General features: G+C 42.4%; 1 protein-coding gene across 1 annotated transcript in view; it reads right to left on the reverse strand.

Moving 5' to 3' along the window:
- Positions 1-17,527, reverse strand: part of Exph5 (exophilin 5) — a 73,482-nt gene that overhangs the window by 18,640 nt on the left and 37,315 nt on the right. The window contains exons 3-4 of the mRNA XM_028783615.1: positions 15,918-16,074; positions 2,582-2,630 (exon numbers count right to left, since the gene is read on the reverse strand). Of these exons, the coding sequence (XP_028639448.1) occupies positions 2,582-2,630; positions 15,918-16,074 (206 nt within the window). The remainder of the gene's footprint in view (positions 1-2,581; positions 2,631-15,917; positions 16,075-17,527) is intronic.

The following is a 17,527-nucleotide window of genomic DNA, read 5'->3' on the forward strand; positions in this document are numbered from 1 at the left end:
CTGGCTGTCCTGGAACTCACTCTGTAGAGCAGGCTGGCCTCGAACTCAGAAATCCACCTGCCTCTGCCTCCCAAGTGCTGGGATTAAAGGTGTGAGCCACCACCACCTGGCAATTTTTTTTTTCTTTTTCAAGACATGGTTTCTCTGTGTAATTGGCTGTCCTGAAACTTGCTTTGTGGATTCACAGATCTGCCTGCCTCTTCCTTCAGTGTACCACCTCCAGGAATGTACCACCATCACTGGTAGGAGTATCAAAGGAAAGTATCTGCTGGTCCTCAGACAGGAGCATCAAACCTAAGAATGCCATTAACTCTGCCAATCCATAATACAGGCACCCGCACTGCTTTTTCTATGAACTTTGCATCTCTTTCACATCCCTCGACTCAAAAACAAGGGAGATGCTCCAACATTCCTACAGGAAAATCATCTTGAAGCCTGGCCCTTTCTTCTTAGAAGATGGAAGTTGATGCAGGCCGGAGTAGTGTGGAGTCACCGTCCACAGCAGTTCACTGGGGTCTATTTGCAAACAGCTCACCAGGGTTGACTGGCTGGAGGCACAACTGACTTCCAGCTGTGAAGTTTCAGACATTTCAAACATGGCCTTTCTACTCTAACTCTGGGATTTACCAGTGTGACTAAGAGCATGCTTTTGAAATTCTCTAAACCTTACTTTTCTCCTCTTTAAAGTGGGGACAGAAATGGTATCTAGTTCTCAGATTTTCCTCTGAGTTATGAGATGAAATATCAGTGACACATGTGGTGATTTATTGTTGGAGGACAGATGTCATTGGTGCTGGTGTCAAGTTGGGACTGGCACATTTTGTGGTGAGAAATAGATTCAGTATTATTATTTGCATGTGTGTATTCAAATGTGCAAGTGTCTTTGTGTACATGGATGCCTTAGACATTATGCCTTAGTTGCTGTCCACTTTTTAATTTTTTTAGATAGATGCCCTCCTTCCTTTAAGATTGGTTCTCTTCCTGCTCTGGAACTTACCAAGTAGACAAGGCTGGCTGGCCAGTGTGCCCCAGCGATCCACACACCTCCACCTCCATAGCAATGGGGTGACCAGTCCACACACCACGCCTGGCTTGTGTGATCGTGGGAGCACACATGCCACAGTGCACATGTGGGGTCAGAGAGCAGCCCTGAGTGTCATCCTTAGCGCCTACTCTGTTTGAGAGAGAGTCTTTCTTGTTCACTGTTGAGCATTTCAGAGGAGGTGACCCAGGAGCTTCTGAGTGAGCATTGATAATTGTCTTATTTCTGCCTCCCATCTCCCAGGAAGGGGTGTGCTGGGATCCTGGCCATTTGTGCTTTTGTGTTACGGTGTCTGGTGTTTACCTGGGTTCTGGGGAATCAAATTTAGGTTATCAGGGCTGAGCGGCAAATGCTTTATGCTTTATGAATTAAGTGAAATACAACTCCCTGGCACCCAGTTTTTTGGTAGTTTTTTGTTGTTTGTTTGTTTGTTGTTGTTTGAGTTCTACAGATAACGCTCAAGTCCTTAGGGTTGGAAGACAAAGGCTTTATTGACAGAACTATCTCTGTGGCCCCCCCAAAAAATAGCATTACCAGGGCGAAGAGTCCACTTTTTTATGCTGAAAACCTCTGCTGAGGTACGCGCCACACAACCCCATTCACACTTTAGTAGGGAGTGGACGCACCAGTGCTCAGGCTACAGAAATTCCAAAATTGCTTCTGCCTTCTTCCTACACTCTGAGTGACCCCTCAAAAGCCTACCTTCTATTTACAAGTCATAACCTATATAGAAAGTCATAGGCATACACAAAATACAAATTATGACCTCAAAAGAGCAAAAGTAGAAAATGTTTGATTCTCAACCTTGAAGAATATAGGAACATAGTGCTGTACAGTGGAAAATTGGAATTTTAACCTTTGGAACTGGAGAGATGGCTCAGGGGTTAAGAGCACCCAGGTTGATCATCAGCACCCCCACCCCCACCCCCCAGCCATGGTGGCTCTAGTTCCAGGGATCTGATGCCCTCTTCTGGCTTTTGAGGGCACTGCTTACAAGTGGTACACAACCAGCTTGCACAAGCAGCAAAACCACATATATGCATAAAATAATTTAAATAAAAATAATTAAATTTCTGCCTTTGGTGCATGAGGGTTGTGTGTGGTCAAGCTCCTTCTCCAGTCACACACACCTCACACTTCAGTGGTTTCCACTTTGAACAAAAAGATGTCCATACACAGAAAGGAACCAGTTAACACCCCCTTGGTTGTAAACCGTGGCTATAGCCCCTTGCCTCTTCCCATGTCCATCTGTTTAGTGCTACAGGAGAGACAGTGATGGTGGCTGATGGCAGAGGTGCCAGCTCTAGCGTGGTGGAGACACAATGGCCACTGCTTCCTGCAGAGGCTAGGATATGAGCCTTCTTGTGCCAGAGCCAGCTGGAAATCTACTAACCAGAAACCTTGGACTCTTTGGGAGAAATCGGAACTTCTACTGTAAATTTGAAGAGGAGCCAGGGAGAACCCTGTTCACTAGGTAGCCAGGGCTAGATGATTCAGATGCTGAGGGTTTTAGAGTCACCTTTGGTCCCAGCTACTTACCGCAGCTGTCCCCCTCCCAGATGCCGAAGGTCTTACACGCTCATCACACCTGTGGAAAGAAGTTGAGGTCATTTCTTTGAAGAGGCTGATAGCACATTAGCACATTTACCGTTTACATGGCCAATAGCCATTTACCATTACACGACATTATCAAGAAGAATGAGATGTAGTCTTAATGCCCCATAGAAGCACACCTCTTGGTTAGGGTGTCACTGAGCAACATTTCAGAAAACTTTTCCTGCAATTGTTTGGAACTGATATCTCTCTTTTTGCCATCTAAGTAGCTTTGCATTTGAGTACAACATAAAAACACGTGACAAGCTGTCTATATCAGTTGAATGCTCATTGTGTGGCTGGCACTGCTCTCACTCAGATACCCCACACCTTTGAGGCAGAAGTCACGGCTGCTTCCTTTTCACAGATGGTAAAATAAAGTATGGGGAAGGTGGGTGCCAGCTGTCAAAATGTATACTTGTCTTTAACCAGCAGAGTACACTGTTTCTTTGTAAGTAGAAACATTTCTGAGTCTGGGCATTTACATTTTAAAGAAAATTACATCAGAGCCAGAACTAATTTATAAGAACCACTTAAAAAACAAATCTCACCAAAATTGCTTCTGGGTGCTTTAGCTTATAAAGACCCTGATTTGAAGTGACATTATTTTGGAGGTAAGCAAGTATGTTTTAACTGTTTACACTGTCTCTCTCAATTCGACAATAAGGAGAAAACTTAATAATTCCTAAGTCCAAAGTTGAGATATGGCTGGCAACATGGTTTATTAGGCAAAGGTACCTGCCACCAAGCCTGCTGACCAGAGCTGGATCCCTAGAGCCTACATGGTAGGAAGAGAGAAACAGCTCCACAAATTGTGCTCTGACCTCTATACATATACTGTGGTATGCATGTGCCCCAACATATACACAAAATAAATAAATATAAAGATAAAAAGGCATAGGTGTCAGCTTGTCCATCTATAATCCTATGCCTATCTGTGCTCTTCCCAATCCTAATTCAGGGTTTGTAGACTTGTAATGATTGACAGCTCTTTGTGAAGTAGGGCATCTCCTCCACACAGCAGCAGCGTGGGGATCAGGAGTTACACAAGTTGTGGCTGTGGATGGGAGCAGTCAAGAGTGGCAACAGCTGTCCTTCATCTAGTTCCCTGATTCATGGTTCATGAAAGTCAACCATGAAAGCTGGGAGGCCAAACAGTTTTATATTTTAAAGACATCCATAGCTGTATTATAGTTTATCTCAGATTTTGAACAGAAATTGAATTACGTCATGGATAGTTTTCAGACTATTCTTAAATATTAGTTCTACTAATAACACTCTGCATGTTAAACACAAGTCAGGATTCCTTACTTGTCAAGACTACTTGACACTTGGGGTTCCTCAGAGCAGCGAAACAAACAACTTGAAGTCAAATGATGGGTTCAAGCTGATGGCCTGTGCTCTGCTCAAGATGGCTCCCTAGACAGCTCTCTGTAGATAGCTTTTGGTTCTGTAATCTGCTCAGGACAGCTTTCTGCTCAAGACAGCTCTCTCTCTCTCTCTCTCTCTTTTTTTTTTTTTTGTTTTTTTTTGTTTTTTTTTTTTTTGTTTTTGATTCTTCAAGACAAGGTTTCTCTGTATAGCCCTGGCTGTCCTAGAACTCACTCTGTAGATCAGGCTGGCCTCCAACTCAGACATCTGCCTGCCTCTGCCTCTCAAGTGTTGGGATTAAAGGTGTGTGTCACCACTGCCCAGCAAGACAATTCTCTCTTGTTAGAAAAAATTTTAAAAAGTTCTCTGGATAGCTCATGGATTCTCCAACCAGGAAAGCTGCTATAAAAAAATTCTTGGATTTTCTAGAAAAAGAATTCTAAAAGAGCTGTGTTCATTCTCTAAACAATCTTCTCTGCATAGCTGCTAGAAAGAAATTCTCAGAGTTGTGTTAACTATCTTAAGTAATTCTTAGGATTTCTGACCAAGGACAGAAATCCTGTTAGAAAAAATTCTAAGGGCTGGAGAGATGGCTCAGTGGTTAAGAGCACTGACTGCACTTCCAGAGGTCCTGAGTTCAAATTCCAGCAACCACATGGTGGCTCACAACCATCTGTAATGAGATCTGATGCCCTCTTCTGGTATGTCTGAAGACAGCTACAGTGTATTCATATATAATAAATAAATAAATCTTAAAAAAAGAAAGAAAGAAAGAAAGAAAGAAAAAACTCTAAAAGAGCTGTGTTCGAACTCCAGAGATCTTCAGATAGCTCAGCTCTCCTAAAAATAGAACTGCTATCACTCTCTGCTAGTTCATCTCACACAGACCAAAAACCCAGCCTTTTATTCACATATCATCTCAGTTATTTATTCCAGGTTCCCTCTTGACTGTCCACAAATCAGCATTCCATGAGTTTAGCCCCTTGACTCTTGGGTTTCCTTAGGATAGCAAGCACTTTTTTTTTTTAACATTGCAATGAATTCAAAGATCTGCCTGCTTTTGTAAACTTAGCTGGGTGGGGATCCTGTCCTGAGATTACTATTCAAACCATGCCAGGATCTAAATTTACTCTCTCAGGCTGACCTTGAACTCAGGACTCTGTCTCCCTTTGTATCTTTATGACAAACTGGTTTACAGTTCAGCTGCTTCGATTCTTTTAGATCTGTGAAGCTCCTTATATAATTCATATAGCATCCTTACATTTTACATAGTTGAGAAATTATATAATTTTGAACTCGTGTTTTCAGAGTTCTTTTCCACAGCCTTGAGAGCCATCCTGAAGGTCTCAGTGTTTACCATTTTGCTGAGACATAAGCCACTCCGTCACCTCACATACTCATGCTGTCTCTGATTATCATAGAGTCATTGACCTTGGCAGGGAAAATATTTTGTGAAGGAGGAATATGAAGCAAAAAATATATACTTTTGAAATATAAACAAGCCTTATGCCCACAGCAACCATGAACACTCGTGGGGCCCCATGCCCTACTGTCTCTGCTCCAGTGGTGACAGCCATGTCATACTGTCCCTGCCATAGTCAAGCTAGACTGGCAGAATTTGAGGATATTTGGATTAGAAGTGTACACATTGGTTAATTTGTTCACTTGGCCTTGTGAACCAGTTTTGCTATGCAGCTCTGGATAGCCTGAACTCATTGTGTAAATCAGGTAGGCTTTGAACCTGCCACAATCCTACCTCCACCCCCTAAGATTACAGGAGTGTATTACCTCTTCCCACATTTATTCCTCTGTCTACACTTGTTGAAGCTGTGTTCTTCCTACAAACTGTGCACACAAACCAGTATCGTTTTGAAATCTTTGAAGAAAACAAAAATGGCTGAGACAGGAACCCTGTTTTCAGAATGCTTTTAACCAAAGGAAACATAAAGAGCTGTAATACCACATTAGCCTTGAAAAGGAAGATAAGAGCAGCAAGTAAGTGTGTGGACAGTGTGGAGTGGAAACACATGCAGTAGGGAGGAGGTGGCAGAGAACTGTCATGGAGGTGAAAGGGAAGGATGAGCCAAAGCTGGGAACCTGGTGCATGCCTGCACTTTCTTCTTCAGGAAGAAGAGGAGGATCATCACACTAGAGGTCAGCCTGATCTATACAGCAAGGTCCAGGTCAGCCAGGCCTGAGTAATGAAACCCTGTCTCAAAAGCAAGCAAGCGCGGGGCAGTGGTGGTGCACACCTTTAATCCCAGCACTTGGGAGGCAGAGGCAGGTGGATTTCTGAGTTCGAGGCCAGCCTGGTCTACAGAGTGAGTTCCAGGACAACCAGGGCTACACAGAGAAACCCTGTCTCGAAAAACAAAACAAAACAAAACAAAAAACCAACCAAACAAAAAAAAAACCAAAACAACAACAACAAAAAAAAGCAAGCAAGCCAGGGAGCAAGCAAGCAAGCAAACAAACAGTAAAGGGCTAGAGAGATAAGATAACAGTTAGGAACTCTTCAGAGGACCCAGGTTTAGTTCCCAGGACCCACATGGTGGCTCACAACCATTATCTGGGAGATCTGACACCTTCTTCTGGCCTCCGAAGGCACCAGGCATGCACCTGGTACACAAATATACATGATAACAGAATACCCATTAAATACATAAAATAAATAAAATTAAAAATAAACAACGAATGAATGAATGAATACTCTACCCTAAAACAAAGGCCTAGAGATAGGAATGTTACCAGATTGGGTGGGAACTGGCAAGCAATTCAGTTAGCCTGGAGCCAAGAGTACAAACCAGGTTGTGTCAGTTATAACTCTACAGGCTGCAGCCCACAGCTAAGCTGTCACTACCTCACTAGGTCTCCTATCTGATATAGAGTCAGAGCAACAAGGGCAGCAGGCTGAGAAGGCTGAATAAGTGGGACAGAGGGCTGAAGGGACAGAGGGTGTCTGTATCACAGACCCATCAAGTACGGGTACACAGAGTAGAGTACCCACTCACCTGGCATGCCCTGCAGAGCAGGCTACAATTCACTTTGTAAGAGGGGAACACCCAGCTGCCTGGAGGCCAACATCCTTGCATCTATTGCAGGTCCCTCAGGCCTTCCATAAGCATCATTGATGGCATGAAGGATATGTTGGAAAAAGCCCTCTGGCCTTGGCAAGAATAGCTCATCTTCTGCATTTATTGCCAAGTCCCTAATGATGTCGTAGCTGAGAAATTCCACATACTCCCCTTCCTCCCATTTCAACCATCCTGCCTGATATTCACTTTCTCTCTTCTGAAATCCCCTCCATCCTTCATGCTAACAACTGAGAGATCTTCTGTAAGATTCAAACTCGATCATTGTAATCCTTATCTAAAAATTCCTGAAAGGAATTGTTCAAAATCTTAACGTGATACAAAGTTTTTCTTTAAAAAAATATCTTTTGTTATTATATTTGTATGTTTAGCTATTTAGTTAGTGTATGTTTAAGTGCATCTACACCAGAGTGCATGGAGAGGTCACAGGACAGATTGCAGGAGCTTGTTCTCTTTCCATCACATAGGTCCTGGGGAATCACACTTGGGTCGTCAGGTTTGGTGGCAAGTGTCCTTACCTGTTGAAGCATCTAATTAGCCCAGGGTTTTGTCTTTATCTGGTGAACCTCTTAAGCAAGCCTTCACCCACCCAACCTTATCTTTCAGCTCTCCTCCTAGGCACCTCTGGACCTGTCAACTTAATTCCACCTCAATTGGTTTCTCCTTTCCACACCTTTGCAGATGCCATTCTGAAATTCTCATGCAATAGGAAGGGCAGGGCTCAAGAATACTCTTTTCTAACCCTTTGACCCCCGAGAAGATCCATTTATAGGGCCACAGGCAGTTCAGAGTCCATAAGTTAACCATGGGCTTCTCGTCTTTCCGTCCTCATTCTTTCCTATTTGGTCAACAAACCCCACTGACTCAAGCTCAGGATTCTCTCTGAAATCCATCCTTGTCTCTGCAGTAGCCCTTAATTGTCCTGGTTTCTCCAAGCTTGTCCCAAACCATCTCTGTACATAAGCTAGAGTGGTCAGGACAGATTGGACTGTGCCTCTTCCCTTCCAAGTGAAAGATGAGGTTAATTCCTGCATTTATAAAGCCTTACATGACCCAGTCTCTCCATGCTTTCTGGCTTCATACCCTCCTTCCCTTTGTCACTTCAGCCAGAGGGAATTTGACAGACACCGGGATTCTGCACATACGGTTCTTTGCCTGAAACATTTTTCTGACATCTCTGGACCTGGATAAATATCTTATACTCCAAGGATCATGTAGCTGCCACTCACTCCAGAAGACTGAACCAGACTTTCTCTAGAGCTCTGTCTCTCAGATGTGATGCCACACCATATAGGTCCATATGGAGCCATATGGAGAACCACTGTGACCATTCTTCTTGGCCTTTGATTTTTGTCTTCATCTCACAGAAATGAAGTGTGTGAAGGTGAGTGCTGTATGTGTTGGTCTTGAGGAATTCTGTGTAGTCTGGTTAGGTAAATGAATGAAGGAGGTCATTCTGTTTCCATATTCACCCTTTCTCTGCTGTCCGTCACCATCCACCTAGCTGCCCAAGGCAGAACAGAAGAAATGTCACCTCCACTTCTTCCTCACCCACCATATCCTACTGCTACAGTGTCACAATTCCACTCAAAATCCTTCACAGAGCTGTTCATTTTCACATTTGCCATCCCAGTAACATAGAGATTTCTTTTCTTCTTGTTGTGACTAATACCCAGCAAGAAGGAACTTAAGGGGTAAGGGGTTTTTTTGGCTCATGGTTAAAGATACACCCCCAGTGTTTGTCTCCTAGATAATTTTAAATCCAGTTAAGTTGGTAACTAAGATTACATATTATAAATCTCCCTCCTCACTACTTCTTACGTATGCTCTCATTTTTATTTTATTTTTATTTTTGCTTTTTTGAGACAAAGGTCTTATGTAGCCCAAGCTGGTCTCACACTCAATGTGAGGCTTAGCCCACAGAGTGGCACAATTAGAAGGTGTGGCCCAGTGGAGTAGGTATGGCACTGTGGGTGTGGGTTTTAAGACCCTCATCCTAGCCGCCTGGAAGCCAGTATTCTGCCAGCAGCCTTCAGATAAAGATGTAGAACTCTCAGCTCCTCCTGAACCATGTTTGCCTGGATGCTGCCATGTTCCCGCCTTGATGATAATGGACTGAACCTCTGGACCTATAAGCCATTTCCAATTAAATGTTGCCCTTATAAGAGCTGCCTTGGTCATAATGTCTTCACAGCAGTGGAGACTCTAACTAACACACTCTCTATGTAGCTGAGGCTAGACTGGGATTATATGGTGTGCACTACCATGCCAGCATTTCTGCTACTGACTCTAACCTAATCGCTTTATCTTTCTTTCTCCTTTTCTTCCTTTTCTTCCTTTCTTCCTCTTCTTCCTTCCTTCCTTCCTTTCTTTCTTTTTCTTTCTTTCTTTCTTGTTCTATAGGTTAGAACAAAGATCTTCTGCCTAGGCACTGCTGAAATTCCTTTTCTGTGTCCTGTATTAGTCATTGTAAAATGTTCCTCAGCACCCCTGACCTCTACTCTCACTTCAGCTGTGAAAAATGGAAAGGTTTTAAAGCCGAATGTCCACCAGGGTGTAACACCGTCTTAGGCTGAGAACCTCTGAGCTGGTTGATCTAAAGTGAAGGGGAGATGAGCAACTCACCAAGAAGGGCAACTGGAGCCGACTTACCAAGTCTCAGTGACCTAGATGGATTTCTGCGTTCTCTGGCTACCATATTCTTGCTTGGCACAGTCTCTAGTCTTTTAGTCGCCTAACTTGGTCGTCTTCCTCCAGGAAGCCTCCTGGATCCTCTAGTCTATGTTAAGGACTTCTTCTATTTGTTCCCCTGGAGGGAAGATCCTTGGTCATCAGATGCTCACCATGTGATACATTAATCTGCTATTACCCAGGTTACAACTAGGCCACATGATATCCCTGTGTGAATTCAAAGGGACACAACTTCCATAAGACCCTTGACAGTTATTTGCTGGAATTGCCAAAATAAAAAAACAGATTCAGTGGTGCATGCCTTTATTTATTATTCTTGCATGCCTTTAATCTTAGCACTCAGGAGGCAAAGGATAGATCTCTGAGTTTGAAGCCAGCCTAGTCTACAGAGTGAGTTTCAGGACAGCCAGGGCTACATAGCTACACAGAGTTTATTTTGTCTGGAAAAACAAAATAAACAAATAAGCAAAAACCAAAACAAACAACAACAAAAATGAAGGAACAAAACAAAACTGAACAGTTCTGAGGTGGATAGGCCACCTGCTGCATGAGCCAATCAGATTACAGAGTCCTCCTAGAAGAGACTTGGCTTTAGGTCCACACTTTCTCTAAATGCACTGTCTGATCCTGGGTGGGACTTTGTTAAAAGCTTGACAGAACACAAAAGTAAAGCTATTCATTGCCTTGGCTTTTATCACACAAGTCAGGAATCGTTTATAGCCCTTAGCTCTGTCTGAAGAAGCTGAAGGGCTTCCCAATTATCCCAGAGAAGATAAAATAAAGCTCCCTGCTCCCAGCCTGGTATCGCCTAAATCAGATCCCATAGCCAGGATCTGATCATTTCTTCCTGTAAAACTGTTCATGCGACTCAGACTTCATAACGATGATCAGATGAACTGGAAGCCACTGGCTTCCCAGGATGAAGCTCAGACTCTCTCTACATCTCGCTTCTTCTAGCTGCTCCTTTGTCTGCACCACACCTACCACCACAGAGGGACCCAGCCTAAGGAGTATCTCCTTTACTCTGAGTTCTCTAACTAAGGGTCTTCTATTCCAGCTCAGACTTTTCAACTAGAAAATGGGGAGGGGGAAGAAGGGAAGAGAGAAGGAGAGGCATAGGGAATATAAATTCGGGGAAAATATGATGTGCCTTTTAACTTTCCAAAATAGTATTTGACCTTTCTGCTTACGTAAGAGAGTTTGCAGCTGAACGGCCCAAGCTGTGTACACCACGCCCTATGGATCAGGCAAATTTGGACATGTCTGAGAAGTCTTTAGGTGGATCCACCAAAGCTCCTCACATCTGAAGAGAACTAAATCATCCTTAAGGAACAGAAGGGTGGGCTTCAATTCTCATCCCAAAGTCCCAGTTGTCAGCCCATGTGTAACCATGCTGAGAATAGTCACCATTACGTCACACACTATAAGAAGTCTCTAAGGAAAGAAGGCTTTAACTGTATATATTATTCATGAGCTTTGAAAACTTGTTCCCTTGTATTTTCATTTGGGGATTGCCACAGGAAAAGAGCAATGGAAAAAAAAAAAACAACCCTACATTTCTGAAATTGCCAAAACCAGGAGGAGCATATGGCTACGGCTTTGAGATGGTGGGTGGACAGAGGGTTGGTGGCTCCCTGAGGGCGTGACTTCCTGGTGGAGCATGCTGGAACATATTGCCTCACCATGGTAAGGATGGAGTCATTTCTGTAACTGGAAATCTGGACCAAGAAAAGGATAGCTAAGGATGCTATTCCGAAGGCCAGCGTGTTCAGGGTGTATACCACAGACACTTACTAAAAACTCTATGGAGGGATCTGTAGGACAGCAGAGGTACTGAAGCTGTGGTGGGGGCTGAGCACCACAGGCCGTATACCAGCTTCTTTATACCATGACTTGGGGAGCCCCACCTACAGGAACGTGTTGGCAAGAGCTGCATGTATTACATTAGACTGTCTTGAGTACATGGGATAGCAATGAATAAAAGGTAAGCATAAATGTGTTTCTTTCTTCCTAGGGTTTGGGTCAGTTCAATCCTTTTCAAGTAACATGAAAATCATAACAGGAGAGCTGGGGGACAGTGAGTTTTGGGGGAAGAGGACATGTCTGAGGCAGAAACAGAAATCGTTTGACTTTTTATAATGTTTGGGATCACTGTGTTCTCATGGATTTTTTGATTCATTGAAAGTAATAACCCAAAACTTCAAGATTCCACATACTGCCAAGGCCTGGTTGCTCATGTCTGTAACCTCAACATTCACAAGGCTCAGGTAGTAAGATTGCAATGAATTCCAGGTCAGACGGGGCTACATAGAGTTCTAGGCCAGCCTGGACTACAGTGTACAATTCTCTCTCAACAAAGCATAACAAGAAAAGACAATATAGGCCGGGCAGTGGTGGCGCACGCCTTTAATCCCAGCACTTGGGAGGCAGAGGCAGGCAGATTTCTGAGTTCGAGGCCAGCCTGGTCTACAGAGTGAGTTCCAGGACAGCCAGGGCTACACAGAGAAACCCTGTCTCCAAAAACCAAAAAAAAAAAAAAAAAAGACAATATATACCACTAACACCCCATATACTGAAGTTTCCCTTATCCTTTTGTGTGGGATACATTCTCAGATCCCTCGTGGCTACTAGAAACCACAGTTGGTACAAAATCCTATAGTTACCTTATTTTTCTTATACATAAGATACCTATGCTATTCATATGCTATGCATAGGAAGAGATAGATATCACTAATGAATAATAACAAACTTGGACAGCCACAAAGTACTTTAATAAGAGTTACATGAATCTAGATTTCTCTCTTTCAAGGCTTCTCATCATATCCTATGATAGTTTTGGACTAGGGTTGAAAATTAACTGAGTAGGGAAGGGGACTCTCCTATTTTTATTGGTTCGGTCTTAACAAGGATATCTTGCCAAATTATGAAACCCCCTCCCCATTTTATTTTCTGGGGAAAGCTGTCTACTTTCCAGCGTCATTTCTGAGGGAAAGGCAAAGCACAGAGCGTGGTGGGATACATTTATAATTGTAGAACCCAGGAGGCTGAAGCAGAAGGATTGGGAGTTCAAGGTCAATTTGGGCTACATAGTGAATTTGAGATGAACCTGGCCTCTACAAAAAGACCCTGTCTCAAAATCAGAACAAAACAAAACAAACACCTAAAGCTTAAAAGAAGAAAATAATCCTGGAATGGTGGCATACACATTTAATCTCAGCATTTGAGAGGCAGATGGATCGCTGAGATTTTGAAGCTAGCCTGGTCTACATAATAAATTCTAGGACATCCAGGGGTACATAGAGAGACCATGTCTCAAAACAACAGCAAAACCAAGAAGAGAAAGGAGAAGGAGGAGGAGAAAACAGAGTCAAAGAATTTACTTATCAAGAGTTTCATCTTTTGCATATAAAGTTTGGTGTTTTGTTTTTGCCTTTTTCTGACCTGGTTACTTTTCCTCTGAATACTGCTCTGGAAAGCCAGAGCAGGATGCTCTGTTCTGGACCATCTGCTAGAGGCATGAATGCATCCGTATCATTTGTGCTTATCTCATGGCTATATTAATAACTTTGATGTTGGCTTTTGTGCCTGATATTCAAATATCTGTCATAATAACCACAAATAAATTTTATAAAAGGAAAAGACAAAAATAAATAAACTGAAAAGTACATTGATTTAAAAATTAACATTGTAGCATAAATTATACTAGAAGGAATTAAAATGATTCATTAAAGTGGAGAAAAATTTTTTAATTGCTTTGCTGACTTACTCTGCAGGGCATCAAGCATGACAGTCAAGCCCTTGCAAGCCTTGATAGCTTGAGAAAGTAGAAACCTGAAGGTTCTGTGCTGACCTTCCTAGATCCTGTCAGTCCCTCTCCAGAGCTCAGACAAGGAACTGCTTCTGCGTTAGAACACATTTTAAAGGCTGATTTTATATTTTAAAGATAAGAACTGTTAATGTTAAAGGCTACATGGGATTAGAAAGGCTATGAATTCATATTAGCTGTCTTGGTATGACACTTCCCACCTCCAACATAAAAAATGCTTGTTCTCTCAAATTTGATTTCCATCCAAACATTGAGGTCAAGTTAAAATTTAAAAATGAAAAGAGCATACTTTGATTCTGTGAGACCTTGAAGGAATAAACAATAGTGTATATCCTTTGTTGTATTCTGACCTGGTAGAACAAATATTTGTCAAGATAGAGACAGGGAAATCAATGTGAGCCTGAAGCTAACCTGGGCTACCTGAGTTCCAGGGCAGCCTAAGCTACAATATATATTCTTGTCACACACACACACACACACACACACACACACACACACACACGCAAGTAAATAAATAAAAGACACATCACTATTAGTGATCTTGTTAAGATAAACATTAAATATAACCACTTGAAGTTTGAAAATGAGACATACTTGGGGTTGTTAAGATGGTCTGTTGGGTAAAAATGCTTGTTGCCAAGTCTGTTGACAGAGTTTGATCCTCATCCCACACGGTAGGACAGAACCAGTTCCTGGAAGTTGTCCACTGACCACCACAAGCATGCCATGGTGCATGCATGCCGTCTCTCTGTCTTTGTCTCTGTCTTTCTCTCTTTCTTATACACACAGCAATAATAATAAAAAATGAATATTTTTTTTTTAAAGAAATAGGCTGTATTCTGTCTCTCTGCCACTCCGGTTAGGAGTCAATTTGGTATCTGAGAAGGACATCTGCTGAACAGAGTTTACAAGTTTTCTGTTTGCCCTCTGGCCAAAACACATACCAAGAATGAAGATCCTAGATCTTTAGATCTTTTATAGTCCTTGATCAACTCTTGCAGTAATGTGTAACATGCGCCTGGAAAAAAAACAAAACCCCCAAAAAACCTGCCTATGGGGTAAACACCTGTCTTCCACTTTTCCCGGTCTCCTAAGCTATCTCCTTCTGCTCTATGAAACTCTCCCTTTAAAAAAAAAAAAAATCCAGTCACCTAAGATACAATACAGCGAAATCCTTGATCTCCCATATGCTGCCAATCAACTTCTTTTCTCCTCGAAAATAAAATGCTTCCTAGCAACCACGAAATATTTTTTAGTTTTAAATCTTCCAAACGACAGAATTACTATTGCCCTAAATGTTTTGTTTTGCTTTTTAAAAAGCAACTCACCGATGAGGAGTATTCCTGGCAAGAGGTTCTGGTAGGTTCAGTCCCACAGATCTACATTTTGCTCAGCTCTTTCCAATCAGGTGAAAGCCAGAAAGTAAACCGTCCAGGTGCTCCGGGCGCTCTGGTGCCCGGTGAGGTCCCAGAGCCTCCTCACACGCCCCAGCAGCTGCTGGCTGCAGCTTGTTTTTCAGGGACAGTGACCTCCAACACCTTTGATTTAGCGCCGCAACTCAATCTTAATGGTTCGCGGACGAGCGAGCGAACACATCACGTGCCAAGACAACACCTTAAGAGGGTGGGAAGCTTTGCAACCAGAAAGACATGCGGAAAATGTTCAGCAGTCAGCTCAGCCTGCTCATTTGTCACAAAACAACACAACGACACTCCGAGTGGAGGGGGACTGATTTCTGCAGCCTTCAATCAGACCGTCCGCACCAGTGCCGGCGGCCCCTCCCTCTCCTAAGAGGGAAATTCTGGGCAACCACTCAAGAACAGTGGCATTAGCATTTCTGAAATTCAAATTCATTTTCCTTTCTGTCTGGGAGTTGATTTCTCTCCCTTCGTTTACTCACCTGACACTTACTTTCTTCCGATCTTTCTGTTTCAGGTCTACTTATGGACAAAGTCACACAGCCACTGAAAAGCAGTGGCTTAAATTTATCTTCCTAGCCAAGGGGCAGACTCTGCTCCAGGCTCAGCAGAACAACTGTCAATAACTCTTTCCCAACTTTTAACCCATGGCTCTCCAGGTTCACCACCAGGGGTGTTAGCAGTTGCTTAAAAGTTGGCTTTCAGGTGAGACACGTTTCACAGTTTCTAAATGTCCTGAAGTGAGTGAGATAGCGTTTGCTTCTTCGTGACCACCCAGACTTTAATTCTAAGAACAAACATCGAACATTCTGAACACCAAACAGGCTATTTGCATCAGTACTCGATAACTTAGGAAACCGTCACATGACCTGAGTTAAACTCACCCGTTTGGTCTCTGAGATTGAAGTTTTAGAGTCTCCTTCGCAGATCTTCTGAATGAGAACAGTGAAGCAAAGGATGACCGAAAGCTCATTCGGGGAGAAACAGATGGCTTTTGGTTTATTAGGCTTTTAGATCTTGATGTTTGTAATTCCATCGAATCTTAAAAAAAAAAAAAAAAAAGCAAGCATCATTAAAAGCTTGCAGACGGGCAGACAGGGACTGGTAGGCTGTGGCATGCTTGCTCAAGGTACACATTAAATTTTAGTTGGACTATGCTACATGAGACCATTTTTTAAAAAAAATCAAATTAATGTACTTTTTAGTCATTTTAAGTTTGAGACAATTTATTATTATAAAGGCCAGTCTAGCAGGGCGGGGGAAGCAGGCTGATCTCAAACTTTGCAATCCTCCTGCCTCAGTACTGGGGTTTAAGCATCTTCTGCTATGCCTGGCTTTCTGATCTTCGTGAATTAAGGAAGGCTTAAGGCTTTTGTCTCCCTTTCCTTCTGAAGTCTATAAGTAGTTAACACCCCCATATGACATAAAAAATGCAGAGAAGCCAGAGGTGCTTTTCAGGGCCATGTGCTCCAGTGGTTCTGCAGGGCTGAGAAAAGTTTCAGGCACAAGCAGGGTGTTTCTCAGTATGTGTCACCGGCCACAGTCTGTATAGAATTCCATACATGGTACCAGCTCTGTAGGTCTTTCTCATTATATCTTCTACATGGATGTCCAACATCCAAGCTAGCAAGTCAGGGGACACATTCATTTCATATCTTCCTGGTCCAAATATGTTTTAGAAAATTTTAGTTCTTTGAAACCATGGAGAGTTTTCATGTAACTTTGTTTTTCCCCCCAAAGAAAGTAAATTAAAGAGAAATGAAATCATTTAGAGTGTTTTTATTTTTTTCCAAAATCTATTCTGGTGTGGTATGTGATGTGTATCTAATATGTACATATATATATATATATATATATATATATATATATATATATATATATATACTTGACTTATATATGTATGCATGTAATATGTTTATATATAATATTTATATAACAATAGAATGTAGAGCTTATATATGAGTTTGTAATTTTAAACTGAAGGTCCATCAACATATCCAAAGACCATAATACCATAATCCTTTGGTGAATACTGACTTTATAAGTGTTGTAGTTCAAGATAAGGAAGGCAAAGCCACTATGGCATACACATACTCAATCGAAAACCTTGAGTTTTGGGTTGGGGCTGGGATTAACGGCAGAACACTCCCACACATACACACCCCCCACACAACTAGAAATCTGATTTGTCCTTTTAGATTGATTGGTTTGCTATGAAAGTTAAGAGATTTTGTCATCCATCTATACGTTCAGAAATATTGTTGCCCGTTTCAGGATGTTACTAAAGTCAGCAAATGTAAAAGCAGTCCACAAGACTAGTTTTGTAACAGGGGTTAGTTTAGAGTTTACTGTTTCTGAATGCTCACCACACCCACAGTTGTCCTGTGGAAACAGGTTTCGTGACCCTCATTCAGATTGGGTGAAGTGACAGCTGGCAGTCATAGCTAAGTGTGGACTCACTAACTACAGCAGGCTCTCACTCACTAACTACAGC

The sequence above is a fragment of the Grammomys surdaster genome, unplaced genomic scaffold (assembly GCF_004785775.1).
Source record: "Grammomys surdaster isolate TR1022 unplaced genomic scaffold, NIH_TR_1.0 1162, whole genome shotgun sequence".
NCBI classification, from domain to species: Eukaryota; Metazoa; Chordata; class Mammalia; order Rodentia; family Muridae; genus Grammomys; species Grammomys surdaster.